This window comes from Quercus suber, unplaced genomic scaffold (assembly GCF_002906115.3).
Source record: "Quercus suber isolate HL8 unplaced genomic scaffold, Cork oak 2.0 scaffold_193, whole genome shotgun sequence".
Classification (NCBI taxonomy): Eukaryota; Viridiplantae; Streptophyta; class Magnoliopsida; order Fagales; family Fagaceae; genus Quercus; species Quercus suber.
In genome coordinates this window covers 681,939-706,142 of record NW_027069651.1, presented here as the reverse complement: position 1 = coordinate 706,142, position 24,204 = coordinate 681,939, and the positions used below count along the sequence as shown (strand labels likewise).

The 24,204-nt window shown below is 34.0% G+C and overlaps 3 protein-coding genes across 3 annotated transcripts; all 3 read left to right on the top strand.

Annotated features, from left to right (window-relative positions):
• Positions 1–539: 539 nt before the first annotated feature.
• Positions 540–8,446, top strand: LOC112016552 (transcription factor LHW). The gene is given in 11 exon segments (XM_024049107.2): positions 540–1,382; positions 2,234–2,440; positions 2,535–2,616; positions 3,265–3,306; positions 3,389–3,448; positions 4,497–5,316; positions 5,319–6,325; positions 6,425–6,526; positions 6,847–6,987; positions 7,081–7,206; positions 7,660–8,446. Coding segments are annotated over 11 exon segments (2,862 nt in total). The 5' UTR covers positions 540–1,287; the 3' UTR covers positions 7,840–8,446.
• Positions 8,447–16,585: 8,139 nt separating this feature from the next.
• Positions 16,586–17,847, top strand: LOC112016565 (L10-interacting MYB domain-containing protein). Its single transcript, XM_065778912.1, has 2 exons — positions 16,586–17,014; positions 17,106–17,847. Exons 1-2 carry the CDS (start codon positions 16,664–16,666, stop codon positions 17,301–17,303), a joined length of 549 nt encoding a protein of 182 aa, XP_065634984.1. The 5' UTR covers positions 16,586–16,663; the 3' UTR covers positions 17,304–17,847.
• A 58-nt stretch (positions 17,848–17,905) lies between these two features.
• Positions 17,906–19,494, top strand: LOC112036199 (protein ALP1-like). The gene is made up of 3 exons (XM_065778931.1): positions 17,906–18,633; positions 18,722–18,953; positions 19,034–19,494. The coding sequence occupies exons 1-3, from the start codon at positions 17,935–17,937 to the stop codon at positions 19,492–19,494; spliced, it is 1,392 nt and encodes a 463-aa protein (XP_065635003.1). The 5' UTR covers positions 17,906–17,934.
• The last annotated feature ends 4,710 nt before the right edge of the window (positions 19,495–24,204 follow it).

Sequence of the window (24,204 nt, the reverse complement as noted above, 5' to 3'; positions counted from 1 at the left end):
TGATTTAGAAAGTATTTTTCATGAAAGTGATATTATTTTTATTTTGAAATAATTCATTAACAAACTAGATCCAAAAACTTTAAATTGAACTATCTTTTTCAAACTTGTAGGTGACTATTAATTCATAAGATTATTGATGTGTATTATCTAGTTAAAAGGTAAGATTATATACTATTTTTTAGGTTTTTTTTTTAAATTATGTTATATAACTTTTTTTTATAAAATAAAAAAATATTTTTTAATTAAGTAGCCATATCTTAAGAGGAAGAACCTAAATAACATAACACATGTCATTAAAATAGTCACAAAACTATTGTCACATAATGGTTTGAAAGAAGACTACTATAGGCAGATTTATCTGATTAGAGTTAAAAAAGGAAAAAGAAAAAAGAAAAAAGAAAAAAACAGAAAAAGAAAAGTGAAAGACAACTCACACAAGCCGACAAAAGAGAGGAGAATGGCAGAGAGAGGTAATTTCTGAGAAATGTAGCTCCAGTTTGGGAAGGTGGAAGTGGATTTATGTGGCCGCGCACTTTAGCACACTTCCATTTCCTTCTTTCTTTTTTAACTTTCTCTTTCCCACATTCATACACAGACACAAAAACAGAGAGAAAGAGAGAGAATATCACAGTGAGACACATAAGCAGTGAACCCAACCCCTGAGCTTGAAATCGACCTCACCAACCTCACTCTGTTGTACGGTCTTTCACTCTCCGAGACACACCCAAAAAAAAAAAAAAAAAAATCACTCTCACACAGTCTCACTTCATCATTTCGTTTCGTTTCGTTTCCAATAACAACTCAGTTTTCTGAGTTTTCAACTGAGAACTGAACTGAACTGAAATGGCTTTCCGAGTCTTCAAGCTAGAAACTACTGGAATAGTGTAGTACTGAGACTTTTTTGTTAGTCTCAGTTTCTCGCTTTTGCTTTCGCTCTCTCTCGCTATTTCGCTTGTTCGCATTTCTCTCTCTCTCTCTCTCTCTCTCTCTCTCTCTTTTGTTGAATGGCTTACAGGAGAATGGTCGCTGGAAACTTGGATCCGGAGAGGAAGAGAAGCGGAGGTTTGAGAACGAAGCAGGCGGGGCGAGGATCGTGCCGCGGTAGTTAGCGCCAAAACTCGCCGGAATTAAAAAAAAAAAAAGTCTCCGCCGGCGGTGACTTACTTCTGTGTGTATTTTTTTGACTCTCAAGCTCAAAACTGTTACTGTTTCTTCAGCTCCGAAGCAAGCGTGATTGTTCAACTTCAATCCAAAAGTAGTTCGTTGAAAGCTCCGATTTGAGAAGCCATGGGGTTCTTGCTCAAAGAGGCGCTCAAGACGCTTTGTACTCCAAATCACTGGTCCTACGCTGTGTTCTGGAAGATCGGATGCCAAAACCCTAGGTAAATCTCCGTTTGGTTGCCGAGAAAGTGAAAGTAAAGTAAAAGATTTTATTTTTGGGAATTTTTTTTTTTTTGGTTTCTTAAGAAAGTCAAAATCTTATAGAGATAATAAAGAGACAGATAAAAGTGGAGAATATCCGTGTGGAGAATCAGGCTGCAATTTTTTTTTTTTCTATTTCAGATTCATTATAGTGAAAAATTCAGTGAGTTTTATTTTTGCTATCAGTTTCGTAAATTTTCTGGGCGACCAAACGTAGAGGATCTTATTTGGTTTGTGAATTGGTCCCGTTTCTAAGGTACTCACATGTTACGGTGTGATTGGGTACTTTTTATTTTTTATTTATTTGATTCTTCTCTTTGTTCTTTATTTTGGAATTTTATGTTCTGGTTGGTTCTGTTTTGTCTTAAAGAATCTCGGAGCAAAGTAGATTTAGTCTTTAGTTTGACGAACCCACTCCATATCAGACTGAATTCTGTGGACGAATCTATTGAATCAGAATTAGTTCGTACTTTGTTCGAGTTTATCTTATATGCTTGTTTTTTATAAACAATTTTGCCTTTTATATCAGAGGTTAATTCACTGATCAGGCACTTTCTGTCTGGGTCTGCTTGTTTTCAGAGATGAGCCTTCTTGAACTGTTCACTCTTGTTTACTGATAAAGAAAAAAAACACTATTCAGTCGTTTTCGAGTTTGGTTTTTTGTTGATTTTATGCGAAGGTTAAGGATGTCGGGTCTTGCCACTGTGGTATTGGTTTTCTTTAAGATTTTCAGTACTTTAGAGTATAGAGTTAAATGTTGATGATGCTCTTCATATCTCTGAACTTGAAGAAATGCTTTTTGACTTGGCAGGTTATTGATTTGGGAAGATTGTTATTATGACCCCTCACCATGTTTTGCTCCATGCATTTCTGGATCTGAGACTTTTGGAGAGTGGGAGGGATCCTGGGATTCTCCTAAACTTCGTTCCTCTCAGCTTCGGATTCAAGCAGGGGACAGAGTCCGTTCACTGATTAATTTTATGATGATGAATAATCAAGTCAACGTAGTGGGTGAAGGGTATGACTTTTTTCAAATTCCATCTGCTGTCATTTTTCACGTGCCTTTTCTAAACTTAAGCCTAAAAAAGGTATCATTTTTGTAATTATTTCAGGATAGTCGGCCGAGCTGCGTTTACAGGAAACCATCAGTGGATTCTCTCAAACAATTACACTGGAGATGCTCATCCGCCTGAGGTACATAATAATTTCTTCTTCTGGATGGACTAGGCTGAGTTTGATGTTAATCAAGATGTCAAGTTTTTGACTTTCGAGTAGTGAGGTTTCCTCTCTAGAGCCCATAGTTGTGAAAATTTCTTGTAGTATGCTTTTAAACCTTTCTGTTGATTTAGTCCATGTGATTTTGAAAACGAGTCATTTTGGTTTTTTTATGCATTATGGTTACATCTGAAATGGCATGAATTGTTGATGTTTCACATGCGAACAAGTATAAACCTCAAAGAATTGTAGCGAGCAAACCCTTAACCATTTGAAGTAGATAGTGAGGACAAAAATATTATATTTAAGGCTGGTCATATGAGTACCAATCTTTCCTCCAAATGGTAAGGGCTTTGCTGCTTGGCTTGTTATAGCCTTATAGGTCCATTATTGTTACATCATCATAAAAAAGGGATGTATCAGCAATTTATGGTTCATTCCAGGTGATGTGCTGGAAGACTTAAATAACATTTTCTTTGAAAATCAAAGCAATTAAATCAGAAAAATTTTATTTAAAGAAATAAAACTAAAAATCAAGTGAGATTTCAGGGAAAGTCAGCCCACTGTGAGGATTTACTTTTTGGTATCTGTACTTAATGTAACTTTTATTTATGTGGGTATTTACAGGTTCTAAATGAGGTTCATCACCAATTTTCAGCTGGAATGCAGGTCTGAGAGTTGTCTATATGCTGTTTATCTTAGTATAGTGTATATCTTACTGTTACATTAAACTAATTGTACTTGGTTGCAGACAGTGGCAGTTATTCCCATTCTCAGTCATGGTGTCATTCAACTTGGTTCTTCTTTGTCTGTAAGTTCTATTTATTCATTTATTTTATTTATTTTTGCGCAAAGGTTGTAAGTCCTGTTGGGTTATATTAGTTCTGTAAAATAAGACACTGAACCTCTCATATAATTTTTAAGTCAAAATTTAAATATTGCATGTTATGAATTTAGATTCCAGGACACTTTGACCTGTGACATATCTTGACACTATCCGTGAGTGACGCTAATGTATTTTGACCCATGGGTCGGTGTCTTTTTCTCCCCTATATGTATTTTGTGCTATTGGGTCAAATGTACTTTTGCTTTGGGGCCAAACAAAGAAATCTGATTGACTGGGCAATTCCATTTCATTTTTATTGATAGAGATTGAATTCTTTTATACATAGTATACCTTATTGCTGTTGCAAGCAACATGGCATAATAGTCACTGCAAGCAATATTGGAGTTGTTTCTCATTTGAGTGCAAGTAGTGTGGTTTGTTAAGTGGTACACTCCTATATTGGATAGTAATGACGAAACTCAAGAGTAAGTGGTTAGTGTAACATTGTTGTGTCAAACCCATTGGCTTTAAGTATTGGGTTAAGTGGTGTGGTGGTGGTGTCCCAACATGTTATATGATTCTCTCACAAAGAGACTCCTCAATGTGTCAATATTTAACTCTCACAAACCCAAAATGACAAAATCCCAACAAATGGTATTAGAGCCGATGGTTCAACAGGGCAAGGGCAACTGTGGTTAGTGGTTCCCACTAAGTAGAGTGAGGAAAACTTGTGTGTTAGCTCCACACATGCTTAAGTAAAGGCTTTAATAGTGGTGAGTATAGGTGATTGTGTGTGCAAGGAACACTGCATGAGTCTCTCACAAAGAATCTACTAAGTGTTAATGTTTCTCTCTCACAAACCCAAAATAAAAACAGTTATTTATTGCAACATATATAATGCTTGTGCTTGTTACCATGCATCAATTTTGAACACTATGGTGCGTGCTTGATTTGTTCATGATGTTGAATACTTGTTATTTCTTTCGGTTGCTTTGAAATTTATGAATTAATGTGTTGATACTTGTTGCTACAGATTATGGAGGATATGAGATTTGTGAATAATGTGAAAAGTTTAATCCTGGAACTAGGATGTGGCCCTGATGCTCTTTTATCTGACAACTATGCAACAAAAGATTCTGCTGAGAAAAGTGTGGTACCAGTTACTTTTGGTGTGCCTATATCAATGGACCCTTCTGGAAATTATAAAGGGGCAAATTCCTTGCCTCTAATGGCTAATACCTGCAACCACCAAAGCAATTCGTGTCAGGATTCAAGGCTTGTTGGTCAGCCATCTCATTCACTAGTAAGAGAGATTCAAAATAACCTGTGGACTACTACCTCCACATTTCGACCTCCTAACCAGACCCAAACATTGCCTAAAATCCAAGATGATATTTGTCAACAAAAAGCAACCCCCATTACACCAAACTTTTCTTTCAACAGCCAACTAGAGAGTGGAGCTGAAGTGATTCGCCTGAATCCTGATGCATGGCTGAGCCCGCAGACTTCTTACAACTCAAGATCTGGTTTCAATTGTGAACCTGGTTTTGGTCAATTGAGTGGAAGCCATACTGGCCAAAATTTAATGGAGCAACAGATTTTGTTGAGTGCTGGTGTTCATGGTCATATTAATAAGAATTTAAGTGCATTGAGTAGCTTTGAAACGTCCCAACTGAGAACAAATGCAGGCTTAATCCTTGATCCGCACATAGGTTCATCTGAAGGAAGTAAGTCACATGGTCAAATCCAGTGTCCTCTTCCAAACCCACAAAGAGCAGATGAGATTAATCTTTCTGGCATGCATGTCACTGGAATTGAGCATCAGTATCCTGATTCATCTAAAGTGAAGGGGGTCCTTTTCATAGTTTGGTAGAACAATTAACTAATAGTCGTATGCTTTTAGGAGAAGTTGATCAGAGACATATTACTGCAGTTGCAAAGCATAATCGGATTGAGCTACCCCCAAGGGCTCAGAGGGTGAATACTGATATGTTTCAAGCCCTTGAGATCTCATACACCCATCCAGATAAGCACATTTCTTTGAATAAGAATATCCCTGTTTTGGTTCCTGATTGCCAGAACTGTGATAGTGGAAAAAAGACTCTATTGACCAATGCTAAACCTGAAGCTGCATGTGCCCGACCTGTAGGGGATGATTTGTTTGATATTTTGGGTGTGGATTTCAAAAATAAACTACTTAATGAGCCCTGGAATAATTTGCCTGATAATAGGTCAGATGCAAATACACACAAAAATCTGGGTGAGAATTCTTTAGCTTTATTGAGTATGACAGAGGTGGGTTCAGATTTTTATTCAGCAAGTGAAGGTATATCAGAGAGTGATATCTTCTCTGGGACAGGGACCGACCACCTCTTAGATGCTGTGGTCTCAAGAGCTCACTCTGCTTCCAAGCAGAGGTCAGATGATGACGTCTCTTGTAGGACAACATTGACTAAGATCAGTAGCAGCTCCTCTGTTCCTAGTAGTTCTCCCAAGTATGGACAAGTTAGTATGGCTGATCAAGTGCAAGGGGAGTTCTTTGGCCTTCCTAAACATCTAGGAAAAGTAGGGTCTGTAGAAACTAATTCTCTTAAATCTGGATGTAGCAAGGATGATGTTGGAAACTGTTCTCAAACTACTTCCATTTGTGGATCTCATATCAGTTCATGGGTTGAGCAGGGTAATAATGTGAAGCGTGATAGTAGTTTGTCAACTGCATATTCTAAGAGGCCTGATGAAATCAACAAATCAAACCGCAAAAGGCTTAAACCTGGGGAGAACCCAAGACCCAGGCCAAAGGATCGCCAGATGATCCAAGATCGTGTGAAAGAGTTGCGGGAAATTGTGCCAAATGGTGCAAAAGTAATTCTTTTCTTCTTTTTCTTCAATAATTTTTAGAGTTTGGACTTAAATAGCTTCCACACTGATTTTATTCTCTAATCTTTTAATGTGGGTCTACAGTGTAGCATAGATGCCCTACTTGAACGAACCATCAAGCATATGCTTTTCTTGCAAAGTGTTACAAAGCATGCGGACAAGCTAAAACAGACAGGAGAGTCCAAGGTATGGGCAGTATAAACTTTCTTTTTGTTGTTCCCTCCCTCTTTTTTTCCCCCAATACTCTGTTTGAAGTAAATGGGAAAATCTGGTTCTCATTAGCCTGGCAAAAAGTTGTCATTTGCAGTAGCACTGGGAGCAGGGTTTAAATTTCCTCAGTAGTGAAGAAGTAATTTAGTATGCCTGTTGCATAATTGATGCCTATAGAAAGCAGTTACTACTTTCCGTTTGATTGTGTTTACTTGTTACCATTTTATGCTATGAACGAGGATAATTGAGAATGGGAATCTTCTGATGGTTTATTCCCTTGCCTAAATATGCAATAGATTGTTAGTAAAGAAGGTGGACTTCTTCTAAAAGACAATCTTGACGGAGGGGTGACATGGGCGTATGAAGTTGGTTCACTGTCCGTGCACTGCCCCATCATAGTTGAGGATCTGAATCCACCTCGTCAAATGCTTGTGGAGGTAGTGACTGACATTTTATTTGTCTCCGAATTCTAAGCCTTCGGTTTTAGAGGACTGATCAATTTTGTTTTATATTGTTTCCTCATCTTGCAGATGCTCTGTGAAGAACGGGGTTTCTTTTTAGAAATAGCTGAAATAATCAGAGGAATGGGTTTAACCATCTTGAAGGGGGTGATGGAAGCCCGGGATGACAAAATATGGGCACGCTTTGCAGTTGAGGTAATATTCTGAACTCGAATCTGGCCCTTGCTAGTCACATCTTAAATATAGCCAAACAAAATTCATTCCAAGAAACTCAGGTTGAAAACATAGCATGCTTTCATTGGAAAATGAAAAGAAATTTCCTCCCCCTTCCCCCTGGGATCTGCCTTGTTACTAAAACTACTGAAGTCCTCTCAATGAATACTGAGTTTTAATTTGTGCTTCTTTAAAAATTTGAATCTTTATGATCTTAGATCCAAACCTCTCCTGGCATGTAATTTTAAGGCTTGTATTCTCTATCTTCAATGATTAAAGTAAAGAAAAAGGCGTGCAATGAATGATTAGCCTTTTCCTTCCCACACCACCCCCACCCCCCCCCCCCCCCCCCCCCCCCCCCCAAAAAAAAACCCCAATGCACTTGCTGCCATCGCATACTGTAAACTACTAATTTATTTCAACTTTCATATACAGGCAAATAGGGACATAACGAGGATGGAAGTATTTATGTCGCTAGTTCGCCTTTTAGAGTCAACTGTGAAGGGCAGTGGAACATCAGCTAATGTCATTGATAACAAAAATATGATGGTCTGCCACTCTTTTCCCCAAGCTGCCCCTATACCTGCAACTGGAAGGCCCAGTAGCTTGCAATGAATTGCCTGCTATAAAGTTTCTTGACCTGGAGATGTTGAGAGCGAGCTCACTATATGCTTGCCATGACTGACATGGATTCACATTGGGCCATGGTGGTTCTAACTTTTGACTGACTTTTTTGTCTCTCGCAAACCATTTTATCACTTGGGTTTTGTGGGGGGAGATTTTTAGTTAGTGATAAGGAGTTGAAAGTATGTTTGCAAGTGTGTTCCTTCCCTAGATAAGGAGTTGAATCTGTCAGTCAAATACCCGGAGAAAATTTTATCCATGGTTGGCTGCTTGTGGAGGCTATTGTGACTGAACACCTTTGAATGACATAGATATATTTAATCTAATATGAATGGCTATCTTGTAGGCAGGAGAGGGATTCGCAGGATACTGGGTTCTGTGTTTCACAAATGTACAGAAAATGTGGAACAAAAATTGGAGTTGTTAAAAGTGTTTTAGTTAGAAACACTATTTTCTGTTTTTCCTACCTCTGGATTTTTTTTTCCAGGGTAATGATTTTAGTTGTGTTTTTTAGTATTATTGTAATGATGAATATTTTCTCAACGTTGCTCGTTTGTAATGATGGATATTTAATGCTGAAATATTTCTTGGGGGTCAACTACCAATATGTTTTGCCATGAATGAGTTAATTAAAGTTCTTATATAAATTAAAAAAGAAATTTACCATTTCAGTATCATTAACATTTGAACAATGATTAGCTAGTAAGGTTTTCTCAAAACTAAAAGTAAAGGTGGATATTTTTAAATAATTATATAAAATTTCTTCTAAATTGTTTAGGAGCTTTGATAATAAAAATTTTAATGGGTTTAGTATTTTAATTTTTTTTTTTTTAAATTTGGTAATATAGTACTATTTACAAAAAATCATGTTTGACATAATTATAGTTTCAAGGTCAATTTCATATAACATATACTGTTTATACTTCGTGATTAGGACAATTAGTTACCTTAGACCGGCCTCCACCTTGTTAACAATACTCATGACTAATTTTGCTGCTCATAAAAAAAATTACACATTGACTGTTTCAGTGAGTAATAGAAGTTCTCTGTCCAGTCACTTTGGGGATATCCAAGTCATAAGTTCAATGGACTTAAATCACTTAAAGAACTTTGGTTAATTAATATAATATAAGCTTGTTTAAAAAACTATATATATTATTTTTATGTTTGTGTGTTCTAATAAGTATTACTATTTCCTCCAAAAAAAAAAAAAGATTTAAATTCAAATGTTATAAGTAGGGTTATTTGGACGGTTCGGATCGGGTTTAGTTCAATCCACATGTGACCCAACCTGATCGGATGGAGCATATCTCAACTCACAGTTGATCGGCGAGGTTGATCGAATTGGGTGGATTTGGCTTTCAACGGGTGGTGGTTAGTTTGGTTGGCGTCTTAAATCTAGAAAATGGCTAAAATTTGGTGAAATAATGGCTAAAATTTAATAAGATTTTGCTAGATTCGGTGAGATATTATCAAAATTTGTGGAAATCTTACTAAATTTGGTAAAGTCTGGCCAGATCTAATGGAAATCTTGTCAGATCTAGTTGAGTTCTCGTTGAAAATGGTTGAGATCTTGTCAGATCTAGTAAATTTCACCAGAAACTCTTGTATTAGTTGATCGATTTGGGTTTTGAGGGTGGAGACTTGCAACCAACCTGTCGGTGTCGATTTTTGAAGGAAGAGACTCGCCGTTGGAGTAGTTGAGTTGGGCAATGGTTGGTTTGGGTTCAATTGGGTTTCCTGGTGGTTGAATAGCCCTAGTTTCAAGTTCTATTCACCACATTGTTAGTCTATAAGGGTTCCGAGGTATCTCATAAGTAAAGAGCAAAACAAATAGACTAAAAGGTCAAGGCATTACTTTGTTATATACAAAAAATATATGTTCCAATGTGTGTACTCCATTCTATAGATTATACAATTTATACTCCATCTTCCACTCATCTATTTTTTCTTTATAAAATAACAAAAGTCTAAATAGAAAGAAATTCATACACATGTCATATTTTAATTGGTGTATTATAAAGTATAAAACATTTTTAATGGTATAAAATATTTTTGTTCCTTGTAAAGTGGAATGACTTCGAAATAATTGGAACTTATCATTGAGAAAGTCAATTTGAAGAAGGAACCGTAGGCGAAAGAGGCACCAGCTCACAACCAGAAAGGGAAAAAAAATATAAGGAAAAAAAGAATAAAAATTTAATAATGACTGAAATTATAAATTAATTTGCAATGGAGAAGTACCCTCTTCCTCTAATGCCTATGTAGATAAGTACCTTGAACCTGTGCAACACAAAACAAAACTACCATCATAATACATATATTGGTTGGAGAGAAGACCAGTTCATACAATTAAGTAAAGCTTCAAAACTCTAGCATTAGTCTTAACAAAAGAAAATTGATTAGTTAGGAGCAATTTTATTAATTCCCATTCAACTGTATTATTTTTTTTTTCATAATTATTTACCATCTCAGCACTATACAATGGTCACAGCTCTTTCAATGAATCTTTCTTAGATATGGACAGGTCACCCAAACCAACTCAGATCAAATGAGTGAATTCCTTTTTTTTATAAGAGGGCCTGAGACAGTGAAACCAGCTTATATTGATTAATATTATACCATATATTCAGCTTAAAAAGAAGAAGATTAATATAAAACTAATAGATGTCCTTTTTTTGGGTCCTATCTTGATCATGACATCCACTAATGTACCATCTCTCACCTTTTATACTACTAAAATATTTAATTAAATTCATAAGATTTGACTAAGACATCCACTTATTCAAACATCTGTGAGACTGACTTTTCGTTTTTAGTGTTTTACATTGTTGTGTTTTGCAAAGTTGTGTGATAACTAATAATTGTGATATAGATTAATAAAGAAGCTGAAAAGAACATTTGTGAGATTGTAATCTGGGAATTAAGATCTAAAATGTTTGACAAAGTTGAAGTGACATCTGAAGATTAAAATGATATGATGGGGCTCTTTTATTTTTGTGGGCATTTTGCACGCGTGTTCAGGTAAGCTAACGTAGTAAAGGTCTTTAATAGGGTTAGAGCTGTCTCTCAACTATTGTTTATATCCATAATGACTCTAATAAGTTAAAAAATTTTATAATTCCAGCAAAAAAGTTAAGAGATTTTATAAAATTTAAGTTAATAAAAATAATGGTGCTTGACCCTACTGACCTAACCACACATTAGACCTACTACTAACCTTTAGAAAAATGCGAAAACGTCAAGAAGGAATCCTCCATTTCGTCAGCTCATATGTCAATGATTCTGCCATCGTGAATATGTTACTGAATTTGTGCAGAGAGATGAAGAAAGTAGACGAAGTTATCACCAATTTATTTTTATTTAGAATTTTTAAAGTGTGATCAATCATTTATATTTTTTTGACTTTAACCTAAGGTCAAGTTTAATGTCGTCAATCCATAAACAAAGATTGAAGAGTTTGGTTACTCGTGGGAAGATGATAAACGCTACACGATTTTCAAATAAATAAGAACACTTGACTTAGTTTTGGTGGACACATATCCCATGATATCATGCATATATCAAGATTGATACTATCATGTCTCGTCGACCCATTATTGGTATGATTTAGTCATTGTGAATATGTTACTGAATTTGTGTGAGGGGAATAAAGAAAGTAAACGATGTTATCACCAATTATTTTTTTGGAGTTTTTAAAGTGTGATTAATCATTTATATTTTTTTGACTTTAGCCTAAGGTCAACTTTTAACGTCGTCATTCCATAAACAAAGATTCAAGAGTTTGGTTACTTGTGGGGAAGTTGTTAAACGCTATACAACCTCAAAATAAATAAGAACACTTGACTTAGTTTTGGTGGACACATGTCCCATGATATCCTGCATGTATCGAGATTGATACTATCATGCCTCGACTTGTTATTAGTATGGTAGTGTTCGCTTTGGTGGCACAGACTTTACGGCTTTAATTTAAAAGGCATCATGCCAATTAAGGTCCAAGGGCTACATATAAAGCTTTGCAACTCTCCTTACCTTGATGATGTGGGGGACTCAATCTAGACTTGGTTTTTCTTCACCTCACCCAACTTAAGAGATCTTTTTGGACTTTTGGATCCCCAAAATCCACTGCTTTTTAAGGGTCACACGTTCCTGTGTAGGACATACCCACCATCTCATCGAACATAGTCAACTTTGATATCATTCTGACACACCCCGACCTGTCACTAACATGATATTGTCTACTTTGATTACATATACCTTACGGCTTTAAAACTTGCCATATCAGTTATGGCATATTTGGATGTTTAAAAAAGGAGGGGGAGTAGAGTAGAGGGAGGGAGAGTAATACAATTACCTTATTTGGAAGTTTTTTAAAGAATGAGGGGGAGGGGTTTGGAGGAGTTTGGAGGGGTTTAGACTCCCTCTAGCCCCCCAATTTTAATTCTCCCAAATTGGAGAGATTTGGAGGGGGAGTAAAGTACATAAACTATTGACCAAGTAAATTACTTAATTTATCCTTATTATATTAACAAAATTACACAAGGGGAAGGGCTAATTACTCCCTTCCCCCTTACTAATTTTAAAAACATCCAAATAAGGTGGAGGTGAATCATTCTCCTCTACTCTCCTCCCCACTACTCCCCTTCCCTCTATTCCCCTCTACTCTCCTTCCTCTCTAAACTTCCAAACAAGCCATTAAGGTCAAAAGCGTGCATATGAAGCATATTAACACCCTTAATATTGGTGATGTGGGTCTTAGTTAGGAATTGGTTTCCCCTCACCTCACTCCACTTAAGAGTTCATTTGGACTTTTAGGTCCCTACCAATACATGTGAGATGGAATTAATGATAATGATTTTGATTTGATAGAATTTAGCAAAAACAAAGCATGTTTTTGCTTTTTGAAAAAAAAAAAAAAGACTAGAAGTTAGCCTATATATGTACTCCAAATCTTAACATAGCTTAATGCAGATAAACCTTTATTTTAACTTACCATTCGATTAGATCCCATTATCCTGTAAAATATCATGTAGTACATCATTTGATGATGGTCCAGTATGTGCATCCCCTATATTCATGTTTGTCAAAATAATAGGACATGCACTAAAAATGATTAATTCTTATAAATGCTTCGATGAGTTTCTCATTTTGAAATCCAGATGGGTTTCTCATTTTGATGTGTCGTGGTGCTTCGATAAAGTCCCTTGTATATTTGCACAAGGAAAATGCTAAAGTCTCAAATTATTTTACAAAATAATGATATGGTAAATGGTTATTAGTAAGTAAAAAAGTAACAATAATGGTAGATCTAAATAAGAACTAATAAGCATTTGTTATATTAGTAACTTGTAAAAATGTTATAAAATAGTTTAGAATTGTAGCATTACTTCATGCATAATGCACACCCGAAGAGTTTCACGTCTTCACAAAAGTGAGGACATGCGAGACACGTTGAACGGTACCCTCTTGGGCAATAATACATATGCTTGTAGACATCCATCTTGGGCATTTGTACAAGCTATGCATGCTGCCATGAAACTCTTACCTAAATGGCTAAGTCTATCATTCGCCTCCATAGGTATGCGTTGGAATATCATTCATCTACAAATCATGCATGGCTTGACTAGTATTTTGGAATTCTGGATGGGCCATTATATCAAGATAGTTCCGGCAAAATAATTGAACCCAAGTTTCTCGTAGTTGTATAGGAGTGAAAGCCATGAACCAAGCCCAAAGGCCCAACATGTAAAAGAATATTAAAAGTTAAAACGCATTAGCAGATTGCAGTGTAGTAAGATAGGGCTTTGATCCACGAGTATCAGTTGAAAAGGAAAAACATAGGCCTTTGATCCACAAACGCAGATAGAAAGGGCTGGGAAAAAAAAAGGTGTATGAGTGAGGTGACTTTGTAAAACAAACTAATGATCAACACACTATATTATCCACATAGTTTTTTTTTTGATGAAAGGATCGTACATAGTTAGTCTTGCTGTTATAACTAAAACAACAATTTTTAAAAAAGACTTATCAAATTACATTTTTGCGTATTAAAACGGGCTAAATTACATTTTTGTCACCTAAATATGGCATATGTTTGATTTTGATTTCTCAATTTTAACAAGTTTTGATTCTATCCTTTAAATCTTAACAACCAAAATAATAATAATAATAATAATAATAATAATAATTGCCCTTGTTTAATTTCCATAAATTTATTGCTAACTTGGAATACAACATGCTAAGTGGGTTGTTGATGTAAAGTTTTTTAGATCATCAGTAAATTGCATTTTTGGTCCTTCAAATGTATGTTGGATTTTGGTCCCTCAATTTTATAAAGTTATAATTCAATCATTTAAATTTCAAAAAAGAAAACAATTTTTTAATCTTTTTGTCTATTTTATATTAATTTCTTGCCAACGTCACTACAACAAAATATATTTTTGGTTATGAAAATTTTTGTCACCAAATGTCATGTTTTGGTCACCTATGACATTTGGCGATGAAACTGTACCGTGTCGCCAAAAGTCCTGGCAATGAAAAATTTCATCGCCAAAAGGTCTTACTAATTTAAAAAAAAAAAAAAATTGGCTACAAAAAATATTTTGTCTCCTAAATGTTTTCCTTGCTAAATACATGATTCAGTGATGAAATAGGCCAAACGTATTTTATTTTTATTTTTTATTAAATCATATTTAGCGACAAATATATATATGTTAATTTTGCCATATTAGGCAACAAATTATTTTGTCACCAAATGTTATATACATTTATTGATCAATTTAATAGTCATGAAACATTTTGTCACCAATTGTTTTTATTCCATCATATCCAAACTATTAGTGACGAAAGATTTCGTCTTCAAATATTTATTATTTTTAGTCTAATTTCCTATTTTCATTTTTTTCTTTGGATATAAACTTGTCATTACATTATTAGAACTTCATATTTGAACAACACATTTATAAACAAATCATCCATACAATCCAAAAGTAAATAAAACAAGTATTAGATTCAATTCATCTATACAAATTGTCCATACAATAACACAAGATGTCTTATAAAAATACAAAAACATTAATATAATACTAGCCTCATCACACGTGCCCCGCATGTGCGATGAGGCTCTTTTAATTTTATTTTGAATTTATCTATTGTTAGTGAAGTTACACATGATGAAAATTTTAAGAAACTAAAATTTCGGATTTGAAATGGAGTAAACGGTTGAGTTTAGTGGGTGCTAGTTTTTAGGAAGAAATATATATCAAATGTGCATGAGATATATATATATATATATATAGAGAGAGAGAGAGAGAGAGAGAGAGAGAAAAATGCTTTGTAACAGTGCTTTGGGTAATTTTTCTTTTGTGGATGCTTTGTAATTTTAGGGAAAAATTCTTTGATTATCTGTAAAATGCTTTTTATTGAAATTATTAGCAATTTGTGGAGTCGAACATAAATGTTACATTAATGGAAAATTGTTTGATGTATCATATAACTTCAATTTGTTTCGCTCAAGGACAATTAGTGCGCCCGTATTTAACTTCAACTAAGTTTTGTTTTATCCGTGTATGTATAAATTAATGAATTTTATGGGGGATGGATGAGCAATTATGATTTATGCACCTCTGCTTATGGCTACAAAATTATTATTCCTATTGCATTCTATGAGATCAGTAAAATCAATTTGAGATTTAATGGTTTCACTCACATTTTTTAAAAACAGCTCATTCTTAAATTACCCAGAAAGTCAGGATTAAAGCATCCACAGTTTCCTATTCTCAATTCAAATCAAATATAACACATCCATGTACACAGCATATAAATATATCCAGTTTTGCTTGTCTACAATTCTTTACGCGTTTGACACTGAAACAGAATTTCTGCAGTAAGCTTGTTAAAAATTCCTTCGGTATATGGACATAAGGTGGAAGTCCCATTTGGCCTTTTGCTAATTACAAGAATGGTAATGGAAACTATTTTGGGCATGTGGAAGTTAGGTGCCAGGATGGTGGTGAATAAGGCCTAATTCAATAGCTTACGTCAAAAAGATATTTATATAGTGTTTAAGCAGGATCATCCATAGGTTAAAAGGTTGGGGGGAAGGGGGTTATGAGGAAACTATAATTAGTCCAGCCCAACCACACAAGGATTCTGATACAGGATCATCCATAGGTTAAAAGGTTGGCAACCATAGGAATGATTAAAACCTGAAAATTTTTAGATGTGATGTTCTAACACATGTCCGATTCTTTCTAACAAAATTACAATATCATGTTTATTAGTTAGTGGATCCACAACATCTAGTGAGGGCCATGAGGCACATACATTAAAGTTATTTTCTGTGATAGATTTGATCCTTCCTTTTCTTTTTCTTTTTTTCATCAATAGTTGGGTTAGGAGATTTGAACTTTGTATATTTTCATTATAATAAAAAAAATGTTCCAAACAATTGAACTAGAAGGTTGTTGGCATTCAAAGTTCAAATTGAATCAACTACAATGCAAGTTTTAGAAGCGTCAAGCCCTTTGACAGGTTTCATAGAAGGAAACATTCAAAATAGGCAAAATTACACATGCCTTTTTAGATTGGTATTTACTATTTTGGTTATTTAAAATTTATTTTTGTCATTTTAGCTATAGTCATTTTAGCTATAGTTATTAAACTTCATTTCTCCGTGGTATTTTCCATTTACTATTTTTTAGTTCAACCTTGGCTGCTGTGAGATTTTTTATATTTTAAGTCAGCGTTAAATATTTGTAATTGCTAAATTATGAATTCTATTTTTTGCATTTCTTATGGTTGGTTAACTTTATAGATGGGTAAAAACACCACTTCCAACCCTGAGGAAAAAAAGGCTAGAGCATTATGGGATATTAATCCAAGCTGGACAACTACTTTTTGTAAGCTTTGTGTGGAACAGATTCAACTTGGGAATAGATCAAAAGGTGCTGCCTTTAGTACCGAAGGTTGGACTACTCTAGTGACCAAATTTTGTGATGAGACCGGTCAAAACTATGGTAGGGGTCAATTAAAAAGTAGATGGGATGTATTAAAAGGTGAATGGAGAGTGTGGGAACAATTGAGGAATCTTGACACAGGTTTAGGTTGGGATGCAGAGAAGGGAACGATTCTTGCTCCTGATGATTGGTGGACGCGAAAGTTGGAGGTGAGTTGAGTATTTTATTAATATGTAGTTAATTGGAGATAGTTTTTTTATATTATTGTTATATGAGTGAAATTACAATTACATTTTGTAGGAATTACCCAAAGCTAGAAAATTTCGAGAGAAAGGTCCACAGAATCTAGATGAACTTGATATAATGTTTAGGGATGTTGCAGCAACTGGAGTAGCTGCATGGACCCCTTCTTCAAATACACTCCCTCCAACAATGCCACAAGAGGTGCTGGTGATTCAGATGGTAGCTCCGAATTTAAGGATGATCGATGTGACATGAGTTTAGACATTGATAGTTTGCAGCAAGGACATACTAGTCAATCACGTAGTTCAGGACAAAAGCGAACTAGTGAATCAATACCCTCACAGAAGAAAAAGAAGAAGATAGGAGGAGCGGCAATGTTGGACAATCGTATTAGTCAATTAATAACTGTATGTCAGAATAGGCAGGAAGGTACTTCTCAAGAGTCACCAAGTTCAATTGATAATGTCATGGCGATTGTGAGAACACTTCCTAGAGTGGATAGTAAGTTTGCGATTCAAGCTTCCATTGTCTTACTAAAAAGGTCACGTAGGGAGATGTTCCTAGCTTTCAAGGAGCCAGAGTCACAGCTGGAGTGGCTACAAGAAATGATTTGTAGGGAAAACAGGAAGTGACCAACCTTATGTGTCACAGCTTATGACTAATATTAGCTTTATTAAGTATGCTATGTTGTATTAACTTTAAACTATGTTATGTGATATTTAGTATTAGTTTTGGACTTCTATATGTGTAATACAATATTTCAGCATGATATTTTGAATTGGGACCTATTGTTGCCTTTTGTTACTTTGTTGATTATTATGTTAATTTATATTAAGTATTACCAATGGTTGATTATTTGTTACTTTGTTGTGTAGCGTAAACCAATATGGATGATTATAATGGTACTCATGAGAGTGGCCATTTTATGGAACTATTAATGGATGGGGATTACAGAAATTACTGTGATGATAATGATGGTGGTGATTATAACATTGTTGACAATAATAATGATGGTGATAACAATGATGATGATGATGATGATGAGAGTAGTAACAGTGATGATGATAGTGATAGTGATTCTGATGATGATGATGATAGTAATGACGATTCTGATGAGGAGTTTTACCAGCTTGTGGCAGTTACTTGTGAAGCAGTTGTGACATATTTCAATAAATACATTAATAAGACTCCTTGTTATGATTCTGAACAAACAGGGTGGGCTTGGGTGAGACGTTGTATGGAAGGTAATGAGACATTGTGTTACAACATGTTTAGAATGAAAAAGGAGGTGTTTCAAAATTTGTGTCAAGTTTTACAACATAACTATGGACTTCAACATTCAAGGAATATAAGATTAGAAGAGTCAGTGGCAATCTGTTTACTGATACTTGGTCATGGAACATGTAACCGAATGGTTCAAGAAATATTTCAGCATTCAGGTGAAACCATAAGTAGACATTTTGAGAAGATGGTCACTTTGTTGGGTGCTCGGTTTGTAGCTGCATATGTAAAGCCTTCGGATCCAACTTTTAGTGAAGTTCCAACCAAAATACAAGACCATCCAATTTATTGGCCACATTTCAAAGTATGTGTACTATTGTATATTTAAATAAATGTTATTGTCTATAAGATAATTGTCATGTGGAACTAAAAACTATTAATGTTTTTATTAGGATTGCATTGGTGCAATTGATGGCACACATGTGGTAGCGATTGTACCTACTGAGAAGTCCATTCCATACTTTGGAAGAAAGGGATATCCAACTCAAAATGTAATGGCTGCATGTGACTTTGATATGTTATTCACATTTGTTTTGCCTGGATGGGAAGGTGCAGCACACGACACCCACATTTTTCTTGATGCTATTCGTAAACAAAGTAACAACTTTCCACACCCACCACCAGGTTTGTAATTGGTTAATCAATTGTTCATTATAATGACACCTTGTGTGTGTGTTTAATATAATTGAATTTTTTTTTTCTAGGGAAATATTATGTAGTTGATTCTGGATATCCAATGATGAAAGGCTATTTGGCACCATACAAAGGGATATCATACCATCTTCAAGACTTTCGAAGGAGAGGTGGAAACCCTAGAACTAGACATGAAAAATTTAATTATGCTCACTCATCTCTTCGATGTGTGATTGAGCGCACTTTTGGTGTGTGGAAGAATAAATGGAGAATTATCAGAAACATGCCATCTTTTCCATTCCATATCCAAATACTTATTGTATCTGCTACTATGGCTCTTCATAATTTTGTTAGACTAAATGATAGGGATGATAGGAGCTTCATAAACGCCAATCGAGCTTCAATTTCTAGAAGAGAACATAATAGTGAAGCAGGTAGCAGGTGTGAGCAGAACACAGGATCTTTAACAGACCCTGCGATGGTGGTTCGTCGTGATTCAATTGCTAATTCCATTTGGGGAGATAATAATTAGTAGTTGTCTTTTTATTTTATTTTATAATATCATGTAGTACAATTTAAACTTGGGTTATTAGTATGTATTTTATTATCTTTTTTATATTTTTGTGTTGTACAATTTAAACTTGGGTTAATGATATGTATTTTATATCTTTTTACATTTTTATGTAGTACAATTTAAACCTAGATTATTGGTGTATATTTTATCATCTTTTTACATTTTCATTTTGAGTTTCATGATGATGAAAATTATTTAGTTTTAATTAATATTAATAAGAAGTCATTAATGGTAATAACAAATAATTATGAAACTAAAAAATAAAAATAGCCCAAACATTATTAAAATAATACCAATAATATATTTATTATTATTATATGAAGTAGTTTATTAATAAGTATGAAATAAACTCACATAAAAAAAAATAAAAAAAAAGTATGAAATAAACTCCTTTATATATACATTGTCCTTTTTTGTAATTTACCCCTCAAAATGCCACTTTTATAAATGTTAGCCAAACACTCAGCTTTTTCAAAAAGCACTTTTTAACAGCTTTTACCAAACACTCAGCTTTTTGAAAATGCACTTTTTCATTATGCACTTTTTAAAAATTCCACTTTTTCATTATGCACTTTTACAAAAAGCTGAACCAAACTCACCCTAACTGTCCCACATACTAGAGGCAGCCCTGTATATGCAGGGCTTACATAAAGGATAGAGACTATTTATTCTTCTCAATGTTCATTCATTAAAAGAATATGGGCAGGTCTTATGGCTCTTTGTTTCATTCTTGATGTCAGAGTACTATTTGGCAAGATTTGGTTGATTGGTCTGTCAACCATCTCAAAGGCAACATTTTAAGAATTACCCATATTTAATTGATGGTGGTGACTCACTAATTATTTTAAAAGTTTAAACTATTAAAAAAATAATTAATTTATTTCATCTCAAAAGTTTAAACTATTAAAAGATGATAAATTTATTCATTCAATCTAACCGATGACATTAAAGGAATGTCATCATTTATGCAGGGAAAGAATAGACCTGAGGAGCAGATATAATCAAAGACATCAAGAATGATGTCAAAAGCAGAGATAGGAACAAGAGCATGAATCATGATAGGTGATTTAGTCCTTAATTAATAGAGTTCGAGGTTGTCAATAGTGGGGTATTTGCAATATTTCCTGTTAGTTTGTGCTGTACAACGTTTGTCTAGATGTAAAGTGTTGTTACTGTAGTCTATCATCATATCTACTGGAACTAGCCGACTAGGGATTTAATTAATGGCCCTCAAAGTTGAGTGCTTTCCTTAAATAAAATGACTAGAGATTCGGCTTTAATTAGCAAGTGGATTTGGTAGGTTATTTTTTGGAGAACAAGTGGACTTGAAACTATCAAGTTGTGTGCTTTCCTTAAAATCAACATTGATAGTTCGTTTTCACTACCCGTATCGCGGGAATTACTCAGAATTCTTAAAGTTTCCTTCATTTTTTCTCTTTACGTTCGTTCTCTATAGGGTTTTGCTTTTACTTGCATGCTTCGGCGCTGACACAACTCCAATTAAGCCTTATCAAAATGTGTTTTTATATAATACTATTGTTTTAAGATATAGTGGTTCCTCTTTTATATATATATATATATATATATAAAATTTATTTATTTGACTTTTGATGATTTGGCACTTCAATTATTGTGAAAATATTGTTCAATAAAAAGACCGCTTGCAAAGAAGAGAATGATAGATTCTTATTCACAGGATAATTACCTAAGAACACAAATAATCCTAGATTACTTTTGAAAAATAAAAATAAAAACAATCCTAATTACTTTAAAAAAAAAAAAGAGAAAGAGAAATAGAAAAATGCATGAAATAAAAAGAATTGTGAACTACTTTTTAGAAATTAAAAATATATAAATTCAAAGTAGCAATCTTTCACCTCATACTGAAAGATCTAAATGCGAAAACAATTTATCACAACCAGAGGCGTAGTTAAGATATTTTGCTTGGGTGCCAAATTATATATTCCTATGTTAAATTTATAAATATATGGTATACAAAATGATCAAATTTAAAATATAATAATATTATTTCTAAGCTCAAAACAATGCATTTAAAACAAAATTAAAAGATAAAATTAGTCAGGGAAAATATGAGATGATGACAAAAAGATCAAATTTGTGAAGAAAAAAACTCATAATTAAGTTTGTGTTGCCAATGCACAAAATATACAAAGAAACACAATGCACTTTTCTTTTTTGGTAACAACACAGTGCGCTTTTGGATATAAGGAATGCAATGCACTACACTTTTGTATGCTTATAAAAAAGAAAGAACACATGGCGTCTAGACATTTGTTAGGTCCTGGTAAAAGTTATGCATTAATTGGGTGGGGTCTACTTGATAAACAAACTGGAGTCCAAATCTTCTGAAAGTTATGCATTAATTGGGTGGGGTCTACTTGATAAACAGTGGGGCAAACTAACTAAATGGGTCATCGTGTGATTTTAGAGGAAAGAATAGGCAAACTCACATAGACTGGGATCTATGAAATTTTTGTGGGGGCCAATCATTACAATTTTAAGAACCTAGCCTATTTTAATATATTACTCAAAGGGATTTCAAAGTTTTGGCCCGCCAATGTTACATGTGCCTCCGGCCCTAGTCACAACAGTACAAAACACTAATAATTTTTATTCTTGATTTTTTTTTTTTTTTTGGGTTAATGCTCTGAGCCTAAAAATTTAATTAAGGGTTGCTCTTGATTGTACCAAAAGATATTAGTCGCAATTGTGATTCTCCCTATATTATTTATATGATCCATATAGACTTATTATACATTCTATGTAAGACTCATCAGTCATCCAATCCAAACATGTTATTTAACTTTTTCATTGGGTTGTTGCTATGAAAGCATCATGCTTCATATATAAGTCAAAGTTTTTCTTTATGACTTTTTATTTTCCCCAATAAATAAGACACATTTGGTATTTGACAAAAATAATTAAAAAGAGTTATGATAAAAGTTATGTTCCTCAAATCGTTAAAGATAAAAGAGTGCAAAAACTAAGCCAAAAGAGGGGGTAGGGAGTTGGAAAAAGCCTCATCTCTATAGGGGCGGTGTCAAGTGTAATTCAGGGTGGTCATAGGACCAACTTGACTTGAAAGAAAATAAATTATATTGCTTAAAAAAATAAGAATGTTAAATTAAAAGGAGTTGTTGACCACCGTAGCAAAAAAAACTTGACCATCCTAAAAAAATTGAACATCCTAAATAAAAATTTGAGCCTATTAAAAATAAAATTTGACCAGTCCAAAATTTTGTTCTGTTGAAAATTAAACAAAAAAATTGTGAGAAATGCTATGTTCACAATATTTTCATAACATTTTTACAATAAATCCTACGTAAGAGGTTGTTACTGGTAGACAAAAAAGTAATTTCAGTGGTATGCAAATTAGAATCAGTAACAAATTACCATCGTGAATTTGTTGTAAAAACATGTTGTGGAAGTTGTGGTCCTCAAATTGTTAAAGATAAAAGAGTGCAAAAACTAAGCCAAAAGAGGGGGTAGAGAGTTGGAAAAAGTCTCATCTCTATAGGGGCGGCGTCAAGTGTAATTTAGGGTGGTCATTGGACCAACTTGACTTGAAAGAAAATAAATTATATTGCTTAAAAAATAAGAATGTTAAATTAAAATGGGTTGTTGACCACCCTAGCAAAAAAAACTTGACCACCCTAAAAAAATTGAACATCCTAAATAAAAATTTGAGCCCATTAAAAATAAAATTTGACTTGTCCAAAATTTTGTTCTGTTGAAAATTAAACAAAAAAATTGTGAGAAATGCTATGTTCACAATATTTCCATAACATTTTTACAATAAATCTTAAGTAACAGGTTGTTACTGGTAGACAAAAAAGTAATTTCAGTGGTATGCAAATTAGAATCAGTAACAAATTACCACTGAGAATTTATTGTAAAAGTGTTGTGGAAGTTGTGGTCTTCAAATCGTTAAAGTAAAAAAGTGCAAAAACTAAGCCAAAAGAGGGGGTAGGGAGTTGGAAAAAGTCTCATCTCTATAGGGGCGGCGTCAAGTGTAATTCAGGGTGGTCATTGGACCAACTTGACTTGAAAGAAAATAAATTATATTGCTTAAAAAATAAGAATGTTAAATTAAAATGGGTTGTTGACCACCCTAGCAAAAAAAACTTGACCACCCTAAAAAAATTGAACATCCTAAATAAAAATTTGAGCCCATTAAAAATAAAATTTGACTTGTCCAAAATTTTGTTCTGTTGAAAATTAAACAAAAAAATTGTGAGAAATGCTATGTTCACAATATTTCCATAACATTTTTACAATAAATCTTAAGTAACAGGTTGTTACTGGTAGACAAAAAAGTAATTTCAGTGGTATGCAAATTAGAATCAGTAACAAATTACCACTGAGAATTTATTGTAAAAGTGTTGTGGAAGTTGTGGTCTTCAAATCGTTAAAGTAAAAAAGTGCAAAAACTAAGCCAAAAGAGGGGGTAGGGAGTTGGAAAAAGTCTCATCTCTATAGGGGCGGCGTCAAGTGTAATTCAGGGTGGTCATTGGACCAACTTGACTTGAAAGAAAATAAATTATATTGCTTAAAAAATAAGAATGTTAAATTAAAATGGGTTGTTGACCACCCTAGCAAAAAAAACTTGATCACCCTAAAAAAATTGAACATCCTAAATAAAAATTT